The following is a 21,571-nucleotide window of genomic DNA, read 5'->3' as shown; positions in this document are numbered from 1 at the left end:
ATAATGTGTACACACACTTGTTTTGCATGCACTCACTGCACTGTTCCGTACAGGTCAGCGCAGCATGCATGGGCCCCGGGTGTGCATACTGGGAGGGGGCTTTGGCGGCCTGTACACAGCGCTGCGGCTGGACAGCCTGCTGTGGCCACAGGGCAGCAAGCCACAAGTGACGCTCATCGACCGCAGTTCCCGCTTTGTATTCAAGCCGCTGCTATATGAGCTGCTCAATGGGGGCGCCACTCAAGATGAGGTGGCGCCTCCCTTCAGCCAGCTGCTGGCCCCCTACTCCATCAACTTTATCCAGGTCTTTACTGTCCCTCTTCAGACTGCTTCATTGAGTTGCAGGACCCCCGGAGACGGCATAAATTGCCTGGTTGACAACCTTGTGGTCCTGGATGGATATCTTAAGGGCCCTCTGTGAAGGGTGCTGGATGTGGCTGCAGGGCGGCGTCAGTTCTGTGGAGCTGGAAGGTGCAGGGGCACAGGGAGACAGCTCAGGTAAGCTTGCTTCTGTTTTGTCGGAGCGAGATGCTGTGACACAAAGGTTGCCCTTTTGCAGTCGACTCTATGACTGTACCAGCGGCCGCGCAGGGCAGGCTGTCAAGGCACGGGGTCCTGGCGCAGGTGGGCGAGTGATGCTGGAGAACGGCTCAGCTGTGGAGTATGATTGGCTGGTCTTGGCATTGGGATCAGACTCTGTCTTTTTCGGCATTGAGGGTGTCAAGGAGCTCTGCCTCCCCTTCAACACCTACAGCGATGCCATGCGGGTAAGCGTGTGTCTTCAAATCCCAGTCTGGGCTCAGTCGTGCGTGAGCTCAAGACTGGTTTGGTAGTGTCCGTCTTGCAGAGCAGGCAGTGCATGGCATCACCAATGAGGGATACTGGGCTAGCTGAAATTGTCATCATGGCTTCATTTGCAGGTGGACAGACGGCTGCGAATGTTGGAACAACTGCCGGGCGTGGCAGATGTAGTAGTGGTGGGAGGCGGATACTGCGGCATTGAGCTTGCAACTACAGTGGCTGAGCGGATGCAGGGCAGCGGCCGCGTGCACTTGATCACTGGAGGTAGCCTCTCTGTGGCATTGCAGTTGAACTGCCAATCATGTTCTTCCCGGCTGGTGACTGGGTTGCATGTGCAGCCAGCCAATGTCAGGTCAAAGGGCTAGATTTAGATCCAATTCTGTGCATCACCCTGGGAGGCTCTCTTGGTTGATGTTGCAGAGAATGTGGGAGGAAGGTAATCCTCTGGTATGATTGTAGGGGAGGACATTTTGGAGAGCAGCCCGCTGGGTCAGAGGGAGGCTGCCAGGCGCACGCTGCAGGATCAGGGGATTGACATCATTGCCAACGCGTTCGTCACCCGGGTGGAAGCTGGAGAGCAGCCGCCCGTAGCAGAGGCGTCCTCATCAGACTCGGGCAGAAGGGTGGTGCACCTCAAGCTGCCCGGCGAACAGTCGCAGGCAAGCACCAAATGCCCTCTAATAGGGCTGTTCCTCACAAGTTGCATTGCACTACATGAGCATTTGGGAAGAGCCCAGAAGCAAGGTAATGGCGCAGTGGAGGTGCAGACCTGCGCTTGAAGTTTCAGCTGTGTTTGGTAATTTGCACCGAATGATGGGCATGCAGCTTGTGACTGGCAGATTGACATGGTCATGGTGGTGTGCTACAGGTATTAGAGGCGGATTTGGTGCTCTGGACAGCAGGAAGCGGGCCAGTGTCAAAGGAAGGGGTGGGCGAAAGCGCCCTGAAGCTGCCCTTCCCGGCCAACAACAAGGGCGCGGTGCGGACGGACGCGACGCTGCGAGTGGTGGATCACCCCAGGGTTTTTGCCCTGGGCGATGTGTCCGGCTGTGACTGTGAGGCCTCCACTTCTGCGCCCACCCTTGCACCCACAGCCCAGGCACGTCGCTGCTGGACCCTCCTCTGCACAACCTTGCAAAGAACTGCTGATTGCTGCTTCCAAATCAACAGAGAGGGAATGCTCTGCTGCCACTATTCGAGCATAGGGCTGTGAAACTCCAGCATAATATGCTCAACGTACTTCAGTGCGTCTGTCTGAGGTCTCTTGTTGTGGATAGCTGTTGAAATTGGGCGGGGAGCTGCATCGGGAAGAGCAGATAGCCGAAGAGGGGGCTCCAAAACCGACTTGTGTCTGTAATCGGTGGTGCAACAATATGTTGAGCAGAGGAAGTGCAAGCGCAGGTGGCGTTTCAGCAGGCGGACTATGTGGCCTGGAACCTGTGGGCCTCCATCAACCGCCGCCCCCTGCTGCCTTTCAAGTATCAGCACCTGGGGGAGATGATGTCGCTCGGCCGCGCGCGTGGTGCTGTAACGTTGCCGGTGCCGCTGGCTCCCCCGCTGCGCCAGGCCCTCAATGGCGGCGTCATTGGCTCCCTGCTCAGCCTTAGCGGCATCAAGTGCGCGCACATTCCCCACCCCCAACCACTGTTATCTTTTTCATTTTCAAGGCTTCCAAGCAGCTCATACGGCTGCTCAAATTTACATGCCCCAAATTCACGTTGTTCACTACTGAAGAAATGGTGTCATTGATAACATGCCCAGAAGCAGCTAGATTCCTGCTCGATTATGAGTATCTACTGATTGTCACTGTTCATCAGATACAGTGTCCTGGGTTAACCAGCTGGTGCAGAGGTGGCACAAGGTTGACCGGTGTGAATGTGTGTGCACAGGGTGGGGAGCGATGTGGATGGGCAGGGGGTAACAGTGGAAGGGCCGTTGGCAGGAGCCATGCGCAGGGCGGCGTACCTGTACCGGCAGCCCACGGCAGAGCAGCGGATGGCAGTGGGAGCCAGCTGGCTGCAGCAGGCGGCCACAGAAGGCGCCTCCTTGGCTCAGCGCATGCTGGCAGGGCGGCCTACCAGAAGTCCTCCAGGCTCGAGCAGATAAAACTGGCGCACAGCTAGGTGCACAAGCAGTGTACGCATAATGCATTGTCTAGTTTGGCCCTGTACTGCGCCGGACCGGCTGGGATTGTTGTGAGCTTTCAAGGTTCTAAGTAAGCAAGTCCGACTGGATTAAAAACATGTTGTACAACTACAAGAGCAGGCTATCAAATTTGAAAGGCTATCTGAATGATGGGCATGCCATCAAGAAATTCAAGCTTCTGCTTCTTATGGGCCGCTGCCAGCTCATTGATTGGTATCATACTGAATGCCATTCATCAGTGATTCATCAGTGATTCTCTGCTGTGGCAATGGCCCGATAGCGGTTCTGGAATCCAATTTTACTCAGGCAGACCTCATGGCCATCATGATGAGTGAGTCACCACGGTCGCAGCATGGTACCACCGGTGGCATTGAAGTGAACACAATGCATTGGCCTCCTGGGAGGCGCATGGTGGGATGTCGGCAATACAGTATTCCTGTATAGGCACTTCTGTCACCTTTCGGAGTAAGTAACCGATCAACCGGCAAACTTTTGATCTCGATAACTCACACGAACAGCAATGGGAATCACACCTAGCTTGAATTTCCATGTTCTACTTGAGTGAGCACTCTCACCAGCTACGGCATGTCAGATGATCCATGGTGCACGAACCGAGAGTCAGCAAGGATCTAGACTTCCGATACCCAGAATTTTCGGCGGTGAGTATCCCCAAAGACCAATTCATCCCTGTCTGTCACATCCGAATCGAAGTTTCTATTGTGCGATTGCATGACGGATAACCAAGCTGCTCAACCTTGCGTGACCCACCATAGAAGCAATTCTTAGTCAACACTATCCTGATAAATTCTGGATGAAGAAGCGTTCCCCATCATCTGGCACTTGTCATTGTCTTTGTTGTGAAAGAAAAGTTCTGAGGTTTCTGCGTTTCCCAGGTGCGGATGGCTCGGTGGCTGCCTGTTGTATTTCTGGTGGCCTCCTGCTTGATCCTTCAGTGCAACGCCAGAGCCCACAGCGGGCGTGATCCCTTGCGCCCTATTTTGGAGCGCATCGCCGTCGATAAGACGGTCATCCTCACACAGGTGCGGATGGCCCAACGACTGCCAGTCCTTTTGCTATATTTCCTCCTCCTAAATTCTTGTCCCTTTATTGCGATGCGAGAGCCCCCAGCAAGCGTCATCCCTTCAAAGGAACTCCTTTGTATTGCGTTCAGTCCTTTTCCACGCAGGCGTCTTGCCCATACCTGGACTTTGCTGAGAACTGGATCCTCCATGTGGAGCGCTTGGGGATCACAAACTACCTGATCCTGATGGACGACGATGTGGCCTTCAAATACCTTGACAGCAAGTTTCCGGGCCACACGGTCCATCCGTCAGTGATCTCCAAGGGGTCAAAGCACATGCCCAAGCCGCTCATGCGCTACGATTCCCTGGATTTCAACAACATGATGTGCGACCGCTTGGGCATTCAGAGGCGGGTCCTGGACTTGGGCTTCTCATTCCTGTGGACCGACATGGACACAGTGTGGCTGCAAGATGCCAGCAAGATAATCCCAAGGGGGTTTGATTTCGTGGGCACGGGAGATCGCTTCCGCTTTGGGCACGACGAGGAAGAGGAGAACAAGATATGTGGCTGCATGACTTTCTGGACGCCGACGGTGCCGGCCCGGCAGGCGCTGCGAGACTGGCACCAGAAGTGCATCGACAGCACAGTGGATGACCAGAGGACTCTGCAGGAGATGTGGGCGTCTGGTGAGCTCAAGAAGAAGGTGTTCTGGTACATCATGCCCTGGCAGCTGTTCCCCTCAGGAGCCCTTCTGGACCAGGTCAAAGTAGATTTTAGCCGCAGTCAAGCACAGAACCCCGGGGCTGTGCTGCCTGCCGTTATCCACGCGAATTACCGGACAGGCGATGACGCAAAGCGCAAGTTCTTGCAGGAGAGGTTTGCTTGGAAGATTCCACCCGAGCAGAAATTTCCAGAGTGCAAGCTAGTGCAGCCTGCCTAGAGATTGAGAGAGCGAGCAAATTGGAGCAGAAGTATGAAAAATATACTAGTCACGAACGCCAGGAATGTCAGGAATGTAATAGATTTGCAGGTATCCAGGGATCTGCCAGTGTACCCTAGTATGCCAGTGTCTTTTATCCAAAATACACAAGGTTTGGGAGGTCTTTTGTAGCTGCGCTGATCAGCTTTAGACAGGCTGCAGGCTCTAGATAGGATGATCCCATCGCGGCTGCTCAAAAGTCTCCCAGATTTTGTTTCTAGATTTTCCACTTTGCGATCGTGTGGGATCCTTGTCAGCATGAAGGGCTTGAGTTGCCGAAATTCCTGATTTCAGAGTGAACAAGTCGAAGCTGGATGCCTAGCTTACACTGGCAGGACTTACCAAGGGCAGCTTTTAGCAAATTGCCCTGCACAAAGAAAAGCCCTCCTGATGTGACCTGAAGTGATAATAGGATGAAGTCAATAGCACAATATTCACTCTGTCAGAGACCCCGGGAGACCTCCCAATTGGAGGATCACATTGAAGTAAACTTAAATAATCACCATGATGCTCTGTCTCGATACTGATCTTGATTGAGACCCGGGGTCTCAGACTGGTAGGTGCACCCTTGGACATCTAATTTGCCACATGCAGGTGCATAATGTGTACTTGAAAGAGCATTACTGTCCTTACTTTTCGTATGCAAATGGTTGTAAAATTCGTAATTGCTATGGAAATCACTATGGCAGCTGCATGCACTGCGCGCCATATATGGGCCTGCGCCATCCCGGGCTGCAGTGCTAGCTCTATAGTTCGCAGGCTGCGCAGCATGCACAGGCATCATCATGTTGCATGCATGCCTCCACCAATGATTGCAGATTGCAACCACTGACTTTATATGCATGCATCATGATGCATGCCTCCAATGCCTGGCAACAATTGGGTAATAGCAGGCATGTGATCCCATAGGATGCCTGGCACCGCCTATGATGTCATATGTTAGCACCGCGCTCGATGATGTATCAGGCATGCCGCGGCCGGCTGGCCGGCGCGATCGGCTGGCTTCGGGAGTTTCAAACCGACTCGGAGTTGGTGCCGGCCGCCGGCGCCGCCGCACCAGCAGCAACATGCAACTTGAAATCTAGGGTGAATCCCTTGGCCTCAAGGCGCAGCATCAACAGCAGTAGAGCCTTTTTAGATTGGCAGGAGAGCATGGTGATTGAATCACGTTCTTAAATTTGGCCCCATGTTGCAGGTCATAGCTTCCCTGCAGTCAGCAGCTTCCTTCAGCTGGGAAGCTGGATAGATGTGATGGAGCTGATGAATTGTTTTATTCCGCGATAAAGCCTCTCAAAACTCGTCTTGAGGCTTTAAATAGATTTTCTTTATTGTTGATCTCTGACACACTAATTGTTTCACACGAGGCGTGCGATGTGCTGTTGACACCATAGCGTCCGCAACGGGATTAAAATGCTCTCGTTTCAGAGAGCAGTGTTGAGGGCGGGCTTGATCTTTGCGATAGTCTTGCGCGTGGAAGAGGCTCTCACATTGTCTGCAGATGACGCGAGCTCTATCAAGGTAAGTCTCGATCTGTACAAGGACCTAGTACCTGCGCCAATCCTCTTGGCATGAACACCGGCTGTGAACGCAGGCGGTGTGGCAGCCTGGCCAGGACGCTTTGAGATGCACTCAGCGCTTTGGATCATCGCAAAAAGTCACCTTCATCATGGTGGCAGGTGATGAAGTTGCCTGGGAATCTCATTCCTTCATTTTCAGGGTTTGAGGCACAAATAAGCCATTTTAGTATTGACCCGAGTGCATTTCACAATTTGCAGATCCGGGAACATTTACTGGCACACCGGAGTCTTCTTTCTACGTGGGAGCAGTACAGAACAAGAACGAGGTTCCGGCCAACATCACTAGCTGCAGCGACTTGCTGACTGGCACCATTCTGAACCAGCCAGTGGTGGTTGCCACTTCTGGTGAGCTGCTACACTTCATCATAGTTTGCTTCCTCACCACCAATTTTTAGTTTGGCGGCAAGGATTCCTGAATGCTGCCATTGCATCCTCCGCAGTGCACCTGAGAGCAGATCATTGCGATGTGACCAGGCATAGGCCCGGTGGCAGCAGCAATGTGCACCATGGAGATGCTTCAATGCTCCTCACTCATCAAGGACTTCATCTATGTGGGAACATCAGGCTGGAGCTCCCAGGTCCGTCTCACCCCCAAGTGCCCTTAAGGTTGTCATACAAGAGCATCCTGATGCTGAAAGGTGACAGAAAGGTATCCGATGTCCGGTGTTGGATGTTGGGACCAATGTTGTCTTTTATGTTTGGGCATCTGTGGCAAGCAGCTGGGCGGAGTTCTTAATGCGCCTGGCTCGTGTGGAGAGGCCAATTTGCCGAGGGACCTGGCAAGGATTGGGGACATCGCTGTGACGCCCTACGCTGTCAACTGGGCCTGCAAGCTTGCAGACTACAGTGGGCAGTGCAAGGGAGCACCAAATCTCTGCTCCTATCCAGAGGAATTCTTTGGGCCCCAGGAAGCGTAAGTCTCATGTACTGTATGTCAGCAGAATCTTGCTTGCTAGAACGCTCCTTCTACCGCGCGGGGAGCAGATCGTGTCACGCCTGAGAAGAGTCTGATTGGCTGCATGTGCAGGAGGCTGTATGGGGACTGCGTGTTCACAAAAAGCAGCAAGGCTGCGCTTGACCTGGCGAATGAGCTGATCTCTGCCACCAAAACCCCTCTCTTTGCTGCCAACGTTGCCTCGCTCTCCGCAGATTTCGAGGAGAGGATCGCTCCATATGAGTCGGCATACTTTGCTGCCATGTCCAACGGTGGGTACCGTCCTTATTCGGATCTACACAACAAGCATGTATCAGCGGGATTCAGCTAATTGATTGCCTCCTTACAGCTCATGCTAGATTTTCCATGGGCACAGTCTCAATTCATTTGGGTTTTATAACTATATCGTTGTCTCAGGAACGGGGCATCAGTACATCCTGCCAAAGTGGATGGGCCCGAGAGTCTGGGACTACAATGTTGCAGCTGAGATTGATGCGCAGTTCTTCTACAGTGGAGTGCCCTGGGATATGGTAAGGGACAGCTCCAAACAGCCACTTTGTGTATTGTTGAATCTCCCACCTCAAGGCTGCTGTCTTGTCTGAGCAGCAAGCTGATGAGTGGTGCATGTGCTTGACAGGTGGCACGAAATTACACTGCCCAGACTTTGAATCTGGCCACGGGCAAGTCGCTGACGCAGTATGATGTCATTGCTGTGTCTGCCATGGAGGCCATAGGAGTTGCGCCCGCCATCAACATTCACAACCAGATCTCAGGCAAGCACAGCGCGCTGCCCAGGCACCCCTTGACCTGAAGCATGTGCGACCTTTTTGACCCACTCAAAATAAAGGACAGCACTTGTGACAGGATGAGCTGAGAACATTGCCATGAGCAAGCTTTGGGGAAAATTTGCTGCTTGCAACAGGAAGGATTGATAGGCCACTTACTTGCACAGTGCTGCAGTACATCAGGGGGCTGGCACTGACAGATGGCAAGTGCGGCGCAGGCAATGCAGAGGTGCCATACGTGCTTGTGAGGGCCAACTCAGACTACCTGTACCAGCCAGTGCAGCGCGCAAAGAGCGGCAGTGGGTGGGAGACTGTGGCCAATCCCCCGCCAGCAAATTTCTCTGTCTCCTACAGGTTTGCCATAGGGACGTCCTCGTCAGCTGTGCTGACCATGCTGCAGCTGAGGTGTCTCCAGGGCAGCGCGAACAATGCCACAGCTTGTGCTTACAAGCCACTGCAATTCTAATTGAAGTGTGTCGGGTTAGAACTTATTCTACTGAGTGCAGATTGGGAGTCATAGTGGTTTGTGAAAATGTTGATGTATCACTAGCGGCAAGTTTTCGACTTATTTTATTGACTCGCTGCATCCGCATGCAAGTGCCAAATTGACTAGCACAATGTCTGAGTTATCATCTGCTGCCAATGCCAAGCCAGTGATACTCAGGATGCTCCAAAAGAAGCAAGCAGGACTCTAGGTAGCTTTGAGTGGTGACAGTGAGACGTGTAGTGACACTAGGTAGCAAAGAGCGGTGGCTTGCGGCAGATCAGTATATACATATATGTTGTTGCCCATGTGGAGGCCAAACTGCACTGGACAAGGTTGAGCATTGAAAAGCTGTGCATAGGTGAATACTTACATGTGAATGACTCATCATAACAATGCTCAGCTGCCGGCGGCGTTCTGCAGTCAGCACAAGCTGTGCATTGACCAATGATTATGAGTGGATGGCACCGTGAGTGGACAAGTCATGACTGGATTGCACCTCCCAGCTGGAGGTTCTGTTATCTAGTGCCACATCTGTGTACTGCCATGCTTTTATGTGACATTCATTTTTATGTGACATTCATTTGAGTGCAGTTGACAAAACTGTCTGTGCGAACTGTGCACACTGCCTTGTTTCTAGACCCACTACTAGTACTAGTTAGTAACATGCTATCCAAAATGTTTGGAGGTCCAGCCTTTTTTTCAAACAGGGCTGCTCTTGGGCCCTGGCTATGAGAGCTCATGGACAAGAATATTTGTTACAGGACATGACTGCAAAAGCGCGAGTCTGTAACCGAGACAACTCTCCAACACAATTAGCTACAGCTCCCAAGCTGCCTTTTCTGACCATATTTTTTAGTGATGCCACACCCCTCAGGGGTGCAGTACTTCAGGCTGAGGTACTGCATGATGTCACGCCATCTGTATTTGCCGCGATGTAGGCCTCTCAGTATATTGCCGTCCCTGCATGCCACATGCATATATACTTAGTAAGGTGAGCCCAAAGACGACGTCATCAATCTGATAAAGAAAAGTCAACCTTGAAGGGTAGCATTGGCGGAAGAAGCACACCTTCAGCAGTCCATATCTCATGCTTATATTTTCCCTAAAGCCCACTTTCTTGTGGAATCGCTCAAGGACCAAACGGCGTGAAAAGGTCTGCATGGGCACATTGCCCTTCCGGGCCAGCTCCAAATCTAGCTTTGCACCTGAACACATACCAGATTCTTCCTTATCAAGATCCCATGGCTGTGCAAAAATTCAACCACACTCTGGAGGATGAAGCCTAGTCCTGCCCCAAACAGGCGCCTGAAGTACTGCCTCTCGTGCAGCCATCTTGTGCAAGGGATGCTCTGCCAATGACTCATGCATCCTCAGATTTGTGCGGATGGGGCGATAGGGATGATCCCTAAAGCAGGTTAATGATCAATATGATGCAAAGCATCTGCAATGCCTCAAGAGCCGGGTGTACCTTGCAGCACGGCCCACTTGTGGTACTTGTAGTGCAGAGCCTTGGCAGCGGACCACACGATGAACCAGGCATATCGCACGATCTCTGGCACAACCTCATATTTGAACCACAGCGGCACGAAGAATATGGTGGACCAGAAGGTGCGAGGCTTGATGCTGCCATCCCTAGCCGTTGTAATCTTCCACTGCTTTATGTAATCCTTCTCCACATCGCTCCGGCTCCTGATAATTGGACGCAACACACAATATTATGTGGTGTGCGCTTTACTAGGGGTCCAGGTGGCCAAGGTCTCCAGGAAAATGGGAACTCACCTGTACTTGTTGTACGCCGGCTTCACATCATTTCGAAATGCATGTACACTGAAATATGCTGGTCGATTGCTGGACCTCTGCCGTTGCAGAGGAAAGTTCAACAGTGGCCTGAAGGACGACCTGGTGATTGCAGCAAGAATTCAATCTTGACGTCCTTTATATGGCAAAGACTGCCATGCAATACTTGTCCATCCTGTATCAAAAGAAATTGCTCAGGCCACCCATCATTCGTCCGCACCTTGTGAGATGCAAAGTTTTGCCATCTATGGAGCAGACAGGGCCCAAGCCTGTGTGCCGATGCTGCTGCATATACTTTTGCAATTCTTCAAGCCCCAAAATGCCAACAATTTGTCGCTGTCCCTGCTCACCTTCCAAAAAATAGTCTAAAGCTGCACCACTTTAGGTACCACCTAGCTAGGTGCAGCTTGCGCAGTATATCCAATATAAAAGACTTAATCAACTTACCAAGATAATGTTTGTCCTCGCAACCCCTGCTTCTTGAATTGATCAATTTCGATGTTCATGTCGGGAAGAAGGAAGGGATGGAGTGGCGATTAAATGCCGAGGTGGACACCAATTGGCGCGCGTATACGTTGAGCGGGAATTGGCTCTCGAGGTGGTCTCACTTCGCGAGCACTTCAAGATCGGCGATCTCAGCGCGACAAAGAAATCTTCGGCATGCTGAAGGGTCCAGGTTGATTCACGATCAGATCGCTTTGCATCCCAGATGAATTCGCAGGGAGGGGGAGGGGTTGCCGTGATTCCCCAAAGTGGAACCAGAAGGGCAAGGCCCGGGCCTGCGATGAAAGCGGGTTTTCTGAACAAAAAAGATGGAAGGATTAGACACGACGTGACGGCAGTGTCCCACAGCTCTGTTCCTCCTTCGGCGAGGGCTGCTGAGGTGGCCAGGCATATTGATGGTAAAGGAGAGAAGCCAAAAGCAAATGGATCTGCCCCAGCCGATCCTGATGAAGAGCAACAGGAAATTCCACCACCAATACCGATCTTCGAGGCAGCCAATCCGCCAATCACGATCGCTGTGGACACCACCTCTATGCAGCTCCAATGGGACCCAGTGCGCCAGCTGTCCTCTGAGATGCCACCTGGATTGCCTGGGGTTCCTTCCAGCGGCACAGATCTTCCAAAATGCGGCGTGGAGTACTGCCTCGAGACGCGCCTGGTGAGCCGGACGAATGCTAAATGGTGCCTATTGATGAAGAGTTGATGTGCAAGTAGCCACTCCAGAAGCTGGAATTTCTGTGCGCGAAAGTCACAGTAAATGCATTGAAGGCTGGGATTTGCATTTGTTGCAGGAGTCAAGCGGGGCAGGGCCGTCTGGTGCAAGTCAAGCACCCTGGCAGATCTGCTACCGTGGCAAGGATATTGTCACCCAGGTGCTCGTCTCACCTGCCGCATTGGGTTTCACATATGGTCAATGGTCCGAATGCACGATCCAAATGAGAACGGTAGCCCCAGTAAGGGCGATCATAAGCACTCCAGGATGTCACTGCGTTGGTGGTGGGGAGATCAACGAGGGGCCCTTGCGCAGGTGCGCGACCTCCGGCCAGGGCGGAAGTATGCTTTTCGAGTCGTGGTGCACGCTGTGGTGGTGCCACCATATGGGCAGCCGCCAGCACAGCCCCCTTCGACTGTGGTGGTATTTGAGACAGTGCCCACAGTGCCCGCACTTCCTCCACCGCCAGAGCCCACCAGAAAAGAACGCACTGCACTGATGGTACTTCACTGTCCCATGCATGCCTCTGGAAATTCTAAAATAGAGATGATGAGTGTTCAGCATGTTCCTCAATCAGGTCTATGTCAAATATGGAGTGCTGATGCTCCATGCAGGTGAAGTGGATTGAGCCTAAAGAGACTGGGGGCCGAGATATCACAGAGTTCCAAGTGCAGATGAGGCCGTCAGCTGCACAGCCAGAGGTGACAGCGTCTGGCTTCTTACCTCCTGCATGCATGCAGAGAGTTATGTGTGCATGTTTCGCCAGTCGTGTCGTCGGGAAGACTGCCAGACTGAGATACAGCCCAACTTGTCAAAGCAGGCATTTGTGGAAGTCTACAAAGGGAAAGAGATGAAGCAGCGATTCCCACAGTTGCAGCCAGCCACAGAGTACACCTTCCGCGTGAAGGTGTGATCCGTTTTCTCATCTAGAAAGGTGTCCTAGGACTGCCTTACTCCCTGATCTGCCCTGGCAATAAGCTGTTGCTGGGTGTGATGCCTTGTCACTGGACGTGGCAAGCTTTCCAGATGGCAAAAGACGTCTTTAGGAGCTGTACATGGTCCTTATGATGAGAGCTTTAGTAGACTTAGCAGCAGGGCAGGCAGCTGTTGCTCACCTGTTGCCCCAGGCCCTTGGCCTGCTGTGGTAGCGGGCTGTGCTCTGACTGCTCTCCCTGCGCTCACCGTGCGGACCCTTAAGGCGAATCTGAAGGACCATCCATCAAACAGTAATCTTTTCAAGCTTCAAAATAGCTTGAGTGCTTTGTTACTTACTAAAGCACAGGTACAAAGCAGAGTCCCAATTGTGGTTTGGAGGAGATGCAAAAGCAAGGTGCTCGGGGTGCAGGCAATCAACAGTGAGGGGGACTCGGACTGGAGCGAGGAGGCAAGGATCAGGACAAAGGCAACGGTGCCAGATCAACCCGATGCGCCAAATCTGCTGTCTGCAGGGCCCACTTTAGTCACGCTGCACTGGCCTGCCCCCAGCCACAATGGATCCGAGATCGAACAGTACCTTCTGGAACGTGACAATGGGTGAGTGCTGCTGCACTTCATGCAATCCTTTATAGTTGATGCTGATAATCGAGCTTTAGCATGCAAGATCTTGGTGGGTGCTGGCAGGGCAATTACAGTGCAATATCTCTTATTGAGGTTGCTCACTCATGGTGTATGATGGAGCTCATAAAGGGGGCGGTCAGGTGAGGGGTAATTGTCATGTGAGCAGGGACGAGGGGGAGTGGCAAGTGGCATACCGAGGGCCCATGCAGCTTGTGGAGGTGTCTGGACTGCGCAGCGCAACCGCATACCGTTTCAGGGTGGAAGCACACAATGAGGTGCGGTCTCTGCCTGCTCCAGGGCTATGTTCCCAGAGCAGCTATTTTCAGCCACCAATCTCTGAAGTAACCAGGCATCTGCTGTAGATCTTGCTGGCCCGCCATCTGCATGAGGACGAAGCAGATGTCAGTATCTCATAACAACGGCGGACGACAAAAACAACCTTCAAGGCGTGCGTTGAGGCCTTTGCTGGCCCGCATAGATGGAAGCATATCATGACAATGCAACACTTGTACAGTGAAGGGTTCTCATGACACGCCTCTGTGGGGTCTCACACCAGGCGGGAAAGAGTCTGCCGAGCGCGGTCGCGTGCATAAAGACAACCAGCACCACGGCGCGTGCTCCCGGGGTGCCCACAGTCATGGGCAACAACCGCACGTCCGCGAGCCTCTGCTGGGAAGAACCAGAGGACGACGGCGGGAGCCCCATCGAGAGCTACGAGGCAGAGCTGCAGCCCAAGTGCAGGGCGGCCATCGAGGGCGGCATGGAAGACGAGTGGAGTATTGTGTACCAGGTGGGTGCTTCCAGCTTGCCTCTCCTGTGGTGAGAACCCTGTATAGTGCTCTCCTGGAGGGCGATGGCAATCATTTGACATATTTGGAAACCTTCAACAGCGCACCATCCTAGTGTTTGTGTGGGTGATGTTTGGGCATGAAGGGTGGCCGTAGCCGCCGGCCGGTCCAAGCCATAACAGTAGTGAAGTTATGGGTCAATGGTGGGGGCTGTGCTGTTGCAGGGGAGCGCAAAGACGTGCCAGGTGGGGAATTTGCGCGCGGGCTGCTTATACAGGGTGCGGGTGCGCGCGAAAAACGGAGAGGGCTTCGGCCCGTACTCGCTGCCGGCAGATGTGCGCACCTCGGCGGACATCCCGGAGCCGCCGCCGGCGCCGCACGCTGAGTCAGCCTCGTCCGATGCCCTGTCAGTCACCTGGGACGCCCCTGACTACGACGGCGGCTCTCGCATCACCTCCTACAGGCTGGAGCTTTGCAGAGGTCCGTGCATGGCCTGCACCTCCACACATACTTGTGTGTTCCTATCAGCTGCATAGCCTATAAGACTTCTGTGCTGCCTGGCGTGTACGTGCAATGTGGACATATGTATCTGCATGTATCTGCATGCTGTAGAGGGCAATTCCAACTAGAGGTCATCTGATCATCAAGGCCAGAGAACTACATACGGATGCAATGAATTCCGAGACAACACCTTGTGGGCATGTAAGTGGCAGCATGGGAAGTTAGCGCCAGCTAAGTTGCGCTGTGGTGCGCAGTCGGCCCGACGGATGTCTGGGACTCGGGTGCGAGCAAGGGAAAGCGAAACGGGGAGCAGCGGTTCTCGAGTGTGCCCCTGGAGGATGGGGGCCTTGGGCGAAGCGCAGAGATCGACTCGCTCGACCCCGGCAATGAGTACCTCCTCCGCGTGTTTGCCACCAATGGGGAGGGCTCATCTCTGCCTTCTGCTGTGGGTATGTTGCCTATGCATTATCGTGTCATGTTCCTTCAGTACATGCTCTGAACTTCATATCACGCAGTGAGGACAAAGCCATATCAGAAATTTTTTTCACCTGTCTGGAAGGTTAGGATAGTCTGCATGCATGGGCTGGCAGAGTGTGATGTCTTCTATGTTGTGCGTGGCATGAAATCAAATACAGAGAGCGTTGCATAATCGTTGGTGTTGGCCTTCCGCTGCAGGCAAGCTGTGCACAAAGGCTGCGCCGCCGGTGGCGCCGGATCCGCCGCACATGGGTGTGCAGGCGGCGGCGGCCAATGCGCTACAGCTGGCTTGGAGCGCGCCCTGGGCCAACGGCGCCCCTGTCACCGGCTACACCCTCGACATGGCGCGCGCCGACACGCTGCAGCCTGCATCCGGCCCTGCCCCTACCCAGGTGTGCCCGCGGTCAGCAGTATGCGTAGCGCGGCAAGCAGCAAGTGCCTGCCTAACAATGTATTGGCCGTCTACCCGCTGCCTGGAGCCATTCGCCAGAATTTTTGCACAGCCTCCCTCCCTGCTCGTGCATGGCGCTAGCAAGGACTCAGTCAGCCTGAGCCACAGACATCAAATGTGGAGGAATGTTGGCCCCCTGTCAAGCCTTTAAGTCTTTGGTAGCTGGGTTGTCCGTGCCGAGGCATTTAGCCAAAAGACAATGCTGTGGCGGCCAAAAACAAAGTCTAGTGCTGGTGTGCAGGAGAGCGCTGGGGACCAGGACTGCGTGAGCGCAGGGAGCGGCGGGCCGGCGGCTGCCGGCTACGCGGCCTCCTCGGCAGCGTCATCCGCCGATGGCGAGGACGTCGCCTCCACGTCCGACCAGGCCCCCCGCCCGCCCAGGCAGCGCGGCGGCCGTCGCAGCAACCCCTACTCCGCAGTCTACTCGGGGCCTGAAACCTCCTACAGAGTCGAGGGTGCGCCGCTTCTCTGTCCGTCCCCCTTTGTCCATGTACGTGCCCTCACACCGACAGGCAACCACCTGTTGGATGTTTACAATATTCAAGATGCACGACTCAACAAGGGATGGAAGGGTTGAAAGTTCACTTGATAATCAATTGCTGTGCGTGATCAAGCTCATGTACAAGTGCAGGTTTGGATCCCTTCACAGAGTACGCGTTCAGACTACGGGCGTCGAACAGCGCTGGCCGCAGCGGCTGGAGCCCCCCGGTCACTCTGCGGACGGCTTCGGGGCCTCCCACCGGCCCCTTATCAGTCACAGCTGACGGTAAGGAATCTCCCTCTGGACCATCGTGCCCAAAGAACCTATGCTTCATGGCAGGAAGACAATGAGCAAATTAAGTTGTTTGAGTAACTAGTACACTCTCTGCCTAGCTTCGCCATAATTATCTTGCTTTTTCCAATGACGCTCAACTTCACAAATGCCTCTTTGCAGGGTCGTCTTGCTCGAGCATAGTGGCCGGCTGGAGCGAGCCTGAGCAGGATTATGGCGCGCCCATCACCTGCTACCAGGTAGACTGCAGCCCAGCCGCGCAGCGCATGCGATCTGCGCTCTCCTGGCAGCGAGCCTGGAGCGGCATGGGCCTCTCCTGCGAGGCAAGCCCTCCTGACCCCCTGTCTTTGGTTGATACCAAATGCAGGACGTTCGAGATAGCACGGCTGCAGTTTGCAATCCCGGCTCAGCTGAGCTTTGCTGGCCTCTGTCCTTTCAGTCTTCATGTTCCTCGGAATATTTGCCAAAATTGAATGTTGTTCTAGGACACCCAAAATTGAATGGGTTTTTCAATTGCTTACAGGTGGAAGGACTGCGGCCAGGGCGGGAGTATGTGGTGCGGGTGAGGGCATGCAACAGCCGGGGGCAGGGCCCCTGGAGCACACCCGTCTCTGCCGAGACACTGCCGGCGCCGCCCGCCGCGCCCTCTGCGCCCGTAGTTAGCCAGCGCACTGCCTCCTGGCTGCGCTGCCGCTGGGACGCCCCTGCGGAAGACAACGGCGCCGCTGTGCTGCACTACAGGTTCCCCCCTCTGCCCCCCTGCAATGCCCCAAAAGAAATGGATCCTGACACCTTAATTACTACGTGCCAAGTCGCTCACAGATATAGCAATGTATGGAATGCATCATCGACGTGCTGCGTGACGCAGTAATGCTTACTCTCACGGTATCAAGCCTCATCAAGCTTCAGTAACTTTACAATAGACTTATTGCTGTGTGCTAAGCGGCAGCATGGCGGGTGCAGGCTGGAGATGGCGGAGGAGGATGGGGAGTGGGTGGAGGCCTGGAGGGGGACCGGCACGGTGGCCAGGGTGGGGGACCTGGCGGCAGGCAGGCAGTACAGCTTCCGCGTGGCTGCCAGCAGCGCCGTCGGCGAAGGACAATTCAGCCGGCCCACTGCCGCGCGCACCCTGCTGCAGCCGCCGCAGCCGCCGCGCAACCTCCACCTGCAGCCCACCCTTGAGTGCGCAACCTGCTTGTGTTCTGCTGCTCTTCGTGCCCTGTCCTGCTGGCGAATTATGAGGAGTGCCTACGCGGCTCGGTCAGCACTAATGAGTGCAACGCAGATTTCAGCTAAGCAGACAGAAACACAATACCTGCACTTCTGTCGCCACACAAGGAGCGCCTGAAAGAGATTACTCGTCATGTGCACGCAGACTGGATCCGCCTCACTCTGTGACTGTGTGACCCTTCTGCCAATGTGGCTTGATGAGATGCAGGCCGCTTGGGTTTGTGGTGCGGTGGGAGCTTGAGGAGCGGTGTGGCACGCATGCGGACGCGGTCAGCCACGAGGTGGAGGCATGCGAGGACAGCGGCCACAGCAGCAGGCAAACCGCGCCCGGCAAGGCAGCTGAGTGCACCTTGACTGGCCTGAATCCCGGCACGCTCTACCAGGCATGGCCCTATCCCATTTACTGTCCGGACAATCCCTGTGCAGCCCACTGTGTCACAACAAGCAGCCACACTTCTGTCGAAAGCTCCTTGCCGCCCTGTTCTTGTTTGCTCCTCGACCGGTGGTATGGGGTTGCTCCTTGCTGATGGGCGCAACAACACGCTATCTCGGGAGTGTGAGAAATAGGCGGTGTGCAGGTCCGGGCACGGAGTGTGGGTGTGGATGGCGCGGGGCACAGCGCATGGAGCGAGCCGGTCAGCGCGGCAACTCCTGGCGAGCGCGCACAGCTGGCAGTTGCCGCAGCCAGCGGCGCTGCAGCGGCGGCCGACTCCGACGGCGCCACGCCGAAACGGCGCAAAGCCAAGAAGTTGGCCGCGGAGCGCGAGCTGGCCCTTGCAGACCCCAAGACCAGTGCGTTTCCTCCTGGCACCCTCGCTTGCCGGGGGATATGAAGTACAGCAATTCAATTGTGTACAATTTTATTGTGCTTAGTGTCTCCCTGTCGTTTTGTTGCATGCTCTCCTCAGAGGCGTGCGACATGGGAGAACCTCGCAGGCATGAGGCAATCTCCTCCTTGGGGCAATTTTCTGCAGGTTGCCAGAGCACATTTCACCAGTAGCTTGATGGAAACTTTACAGGGAGCCTGTCCAGTGTCTTTCTGCCTGGATTGAGCCGAAACAGGGTGTGCCTTCCCTGACGCGCTGGCTTTGTCCGTGCTGCAGAGGCGAAGGCGGCGTTGGGTCGGAAGCAGGTGGAGCAGCAGCTGCGCAGCAAGCGCACGCCTGTGATCCCCAAGCGCATGCGCCGAATGCTCAAGCGCGCGCTCGGCTTCGCGCTTTTCTTTGGCGCCCTCTTCCTCCTGTTCACCTTTGCCTACCGGGATTCCGCCCTCAGCAGCCAGGCCTACAAGCTCGCCATGAAGACCCGCGAGGCCCAGCACAAAAAGGTGCTTGCCTGACTCAAGCACTCTGACCAAAGAACTGCATCAGCTTGCTGTCTGTTCGTGCAGATGGTGACCGTCCCGTGCCCATGCATCATCAAAGACACTGCCAGATGAACTGCTTTCAGGCAGAGACTCATTTGTGGATCTGCATGACTAATCCCTGTGCGCTGAACCTCCAGTCAGCAAGGCAAAACCAAGCTGATTGGTCAGGGAGGGCAGATCGCGGTGCTTTACTACAATCCGGCTGAGAGTTGCTGTTGATTTCAACACTCTTGATCACTCTTGATGTGTCAGCAGGCTGCGGCGCGGGTAGCGGTGGAGATGGAGCAGGCGGAGCAGGAGAATGCAGAGAGGATGAGCATGGAGCGGCTGAGGGAGTGGCAGGAGGCTCTGCAGGCGCGCCGGGAGACCCAGGGCACTGGCAAGGCCAAGCCGATGCGCTTTGGGGATGACCCCTTTGAACACCTGCCACCGCACATCTCCATCCACGACTTCCACTTTGATTGACGCCCCCTTGCGCCCCCTTGTTCATGGGGTAATAAAGACCGGCCACGCGTTACCTCTGCCCTTGTTGCCCTGGCAGCTTGGTCTGACCCAAGGGATGCCTGCCAGCTGGACATTGCACGAGGCATGTGTGCGTCTGGAGCCACGAGTAGGTATCTGTCGTGGGCTGCTCGCTGATTGGATGGGCCAAGTGTCACTTGGAGAGTCCGAGGTGCGAATATGGAAGAGCAACAGGACAACTGATTGAATGGAGTCGCATCAGAAACAGAACAATTTCCATTTTGTGTTCCCATTGCTTCTGCGGGGATTTCTTGCTGTGCCCTTCAACACCAGATGGTTGCTTTATCCGGATGGGTTTCTGCTGTCGTTGCCATAACACCTACTCTCAGCACTGCCTCTGTGCACTTTGGCTTGCTGCAGGTTTTCTAAAGCATCGCGCTATGCTGTGCATTGCTGGCTTGGACGATTTGTGCAACTTTGTCCAGGCATTCTGGTCTCTGTCGAAATTGAAGCTAGCACAATGCAAATGCTGCCTAGACTATGAAAGCATTCTGAACTATTTTGTGAAGTATCATTTTGAGGAGTCACTTGACGTCCTAGTTTCTTATGGCGGGAGTACTCTGTGAGATGTCTGATTCTGGGCAATCCACTGATAAGACTCTTTCATTTGGTGATCAAGACAAGCCCGTTCTCTTTGTGAATACCATGTTGGAATGCAGTTGCCACTTTTCTCAGTATTAAGGATAGAGGTGTACATGTGCATGCCTGTGTGTGGAGGCTTCGAGAAAATCGTCAGACTAGTACTAAGAGATGCCCGCCCTGAAGCTAAGATGTGTAAAATCAAGATCTCTTATATATATTGAAAGCTTTCAGGATCTCGAGACATGACTCACAAAAGCACTCGTGCGTACAGGTACTTGGGCACTCTTCACGCCTGCACAGTCTTTCCACAAAATCACACATGTTTTGTGCTTCCTGTGTAAGGAAGCGGAAGTCATATGATTCCATGCCGTCAGAACCACGAACCCACTAACGAATATCTGCAGAGTAGGCTATGGCACCCTTCGCTACATTCCTCTCTTTATTTGCTGAAGATACCAGACATGTCTGCATTTGTAAAGGGCCAGCCGCTGGTACATATCTGATATAATCTGCAGAACATGACCTAGCTAGCGTAGCGCTATGCCAGTGGCTTTCTATCTAGCTGCTTCCAAGCCTGACCATGTAGATGCGCATGCCCGCCCATTCATCACGCCTCCAGACGTGGCAGTAGACATGCTGACCATAATACGGCATCTAATTTTTGTAGTCAGGAAAACACGCCTGCAATGGCACATGGTTGTAAGCTCGCATCAGATCTGGGCTATCGAGTGCACCCTGCATTATGTGGTGAAGCCATAACTCCAGCCTCATTGATAGAGCAGAGGAAAGAGAACCCTGCTTGCAGCCAAACCACCAAACAAGCCAGCATGCTGGGCCAGCGAGCACAGACAGGACTTGAGGTCTTCACGAGCGCGCACTTGAAAGGTGGACTTCTCATGCTTCCCCGCGACGTGCTGCTCCAAGGCTGCCTTGCTCATGGTGCAGACAAATGCTGTGCGGCAGATGCTGCACTGTTGCAAAACGAAAACAGGTTCAGGTGAGAGTCCTGTTTCAGGCTGTTCCAGCAACTCCAAGAAACAACGGTTTCTGGTAAAGAGCGCAATACACGGGTGCAAGCATCTTGGCACACTGAGGAATGCATAAGAAGCTTCTGGAAGGATGTGAGGAACTCACAAGGTAGCTTTGGGCTGCCGAATTCTGCTTCAGCTGACTTGCTGCACAGCAGTCACACAACCTCCACTGAGAAAACTGTGCAACCTTCAGATTGAAAGATAACGCACATCATGCAGTATTACATACGATTTACATTCTTCCTCGCAGGCAAACGATATTAGTACTACAAGAGCGACGATGAGTAGGAACTCGACGCACTTCCGCCCTTCTTAGCCTTCGCCATCTTCTCCGCGTTTCTAGCTCTTGAAGTTGCAGACTTTTGTGCGTTCCCCCCGCCCATGATTACTTCCTATTAAGGATCCAAAGAAAGACTGGCAAGAAATGTACTAGGCGGATTCCTCTATTTTGTTTCTGCAAGTGATCATTTAGCAAATCCCCTCTTAGAAAGCATTCAGGACCAGGGAAAAAATTGCGATTTTGAAGGAAGATTCAGCAATCGAATAATTT

At 53.9% G+C, this 21,571-nt stretch overlaps 6 protein-coding genes across 6 annotated transcripts; 5 read left to right on the top strand and 1 right to left on the bottom strand.

Moving 5' to 3' along the window:
- Nucleotides 1–64: 64 nt before the first annotated feature.
- On the top strand, nucleotides 65–2,907 carry COCSUDRAFT_12331 (FAD/NAD(P)-binding domain-containing protein; the record flags this gene model as incomplete). The annotated part of the gene is made up of 7 exons (XM_005651312.1): nucleotides 65–338; nucleotides 592–775; nucleotides 929–1,065; nucleotides 1,261–1,355; nucleotides 1,751–1,904; nucleotides 2,198–2,382; nucleotides 2,716–2,907. The coding sequence occupies 7 exons, from the start codon at nucleotides 65–67 to the stop codon at nucleotides 2,905–2,907; spliced, it is 1,221 nt and encodes a 406-aa protein (XP_005651369.1).
- Nucleotides 2,908–3,545: 638 nt separating this feature from the next.
- Nucleotides 3,546–4,909, top strand: COCSUDRAFT_59332 (hypothetical protein; the record flags this gene model as incomplete). The annotated part of the gene is made up of 3 exons (XM_005651311.1): nucleotides 3,546–3,605; nucleotides 3,840–3,986; nucleotides 4,133–4,909. 3 exons carry the CDS (start codon nucleotides 3,546–3,548, stop codon nucleotides 4,907–4,909), a joined length of 984 nt encoding a protein of 327 aa, XP_005651368.1.
- A 993-nt stretch (nucleotides 4,910–5,902) lies between these two features.
- Nucleotides 5,903–8,710, top strand: COCSUDRAFT_59331 (hypothetical protein; the record flags this gene model as incomplete). Its single annotated transcript, XM_005651310.1, has 9 exons — nucleotides 5,903–6,034; nucleotides 6,540–6,624; nucleotides 6,724–6,870; nucleotides 7,000–7,103; nucleotides 7,245–7,438; nucleotides 7,553–7,731; nucleotides 7,877–7,989; nucleotides 8,097–8,171; nucleotides 8,420–8,710. The coding sequence occupies 9 exons, from the start codon at nucleotides 5,903–5,905 to the stop codon at nucleotides 8,708–8,710; spliced, it is 1,320 nt and encodes a 439-aa protein (XP_005651367.1).
- Nucleotides 8,711–9,127: 417 nt separating this feature from the next.
- On the bottom strand, nucleotides 9,128–10,819 carry COCSUDRAFT_59330 (hypothetical protein; the record flags this gene model as incomplete). The annotated part of the gene is made up of 4 exons (XM_005651309.1): nucleotides 9,128–9,145; nucleotides 9,845–9,936; nucleotides 10,200–10,420; nucleotides 10,749–10,819. 4 exons carry the CDS (start codon nucleotides 10,817–10,819, stop codon nucleotides 9,128–9,130), a joined length of 402 nt encoding a protein of 133 aa, XP_005651366.1.
- A 745-nt stretch (nucleotides 10,820–11,564) lies between these two features.
- On the top strand, nucleotides 11,565–19,351 carry COCSUDRAFT_39806 (fibronectin type III; the record flags this gene model as incomplete). The annotated part of the gene is made up of 20 exons (XM_005651308.1): nucleotides 11,565–11,690; nucleotides 11,824–11,904; nucleotides 12,060–12,245; nucleotides 12,359–12,445; nucleotides 12,565–12,651; nucleotides 13,090–13,277; nucleotides 13,468–13,576; nucleotides 13,858–14,091; nucleotides 14,314–14,569; nucleotides 14,845–15,039; nucleotides 15,266–15,459; nucleotides 15,760–15,973; nucleotides 16,150–16,284; nucleotides 16,453–16,529; nucleotides 16,814–17,031; nucleotides 17,254–17,472; nucleotides 17,723–17,801; nucleotides 18,099–18,312; nucleotides 18,624–18,847; nucleotides 19,142–19,351. The coding sequence occupies 20 exons, from the start codon at nucleotides 11,565–11,567 to the stop codon at nucleotides 19,349–19,351; spliced, it is 3,333 nt and encodes a 1,110-aa protein (XP_005651365.1).
- Nucleotides 19,352–20,186: 835 nt separating this feature from the next.
- Nucleotides 20,187–21,542, top strand: COCSUDRAFT_32282 (hypothetical protein). The gene is made up of 4 exons (XM_005651307.1): nucleotides 20,187–20,671; nucleotides 20,869–20,961; nucleotides 21,125–21,165; nucleotides 21,323–21,542. Exons 1-4 carry the CDS (start codon nucleotides 20,531–20,533, stop codon nucleotides 21,369–21,371), a joined length of 324 nt encoding a protein of 107 aa, XP_005651364.1. The 5' UTR covers nucleotides 20,187–20,530; the 3' UTR covers nucleotides 21,372–21,542.
- The last annotated feature ends 29 nt before the right edge of the window (nucleotides 21,543–21,571 follow it).

This window comes from Coccomyxa subellipsoidea (assembly GCF_000258705.1).
Source record: "Coccomyxa subellipsoidea C-169, whole genome shotgun sequence".
NCBI lineage: Eukaryota > Viridiplantae > Chlorophyta > Trebouxiophyceae > Coccomyxaceae > Coccomyxa > Coccomyxa subellipsoidea.
This window is presented reverse-complemented; position numbering and strand designations above follow the sequence as displayed.

Bases quoted from the DNA above. Each gene is read 5' to 3' on its own strand.
- COCSUDRAFT_32282 (XM_005651307.1), top strand. From the start codon at position 20,531: ATGCCAGTGGCTTTCTATCTAGCTGCTTCCAAGCCTGACCATGTAGAT. The intron at 20,962-21,124 runs CTGTTGCAAAAC...TGAGGAACTCAC, and splicing joins GCTGTGCGGCAGATGCTGCA to AAGGTAGCTTTGGGCTGCCG. The intron at 21,166-21,322 runs CTGCACAGCAGT...AACTCGACGCAC, and splicing joins ATTCTGCTTCAGCTGACTTG to TTCCGCCCTTCTTAGCCTTC.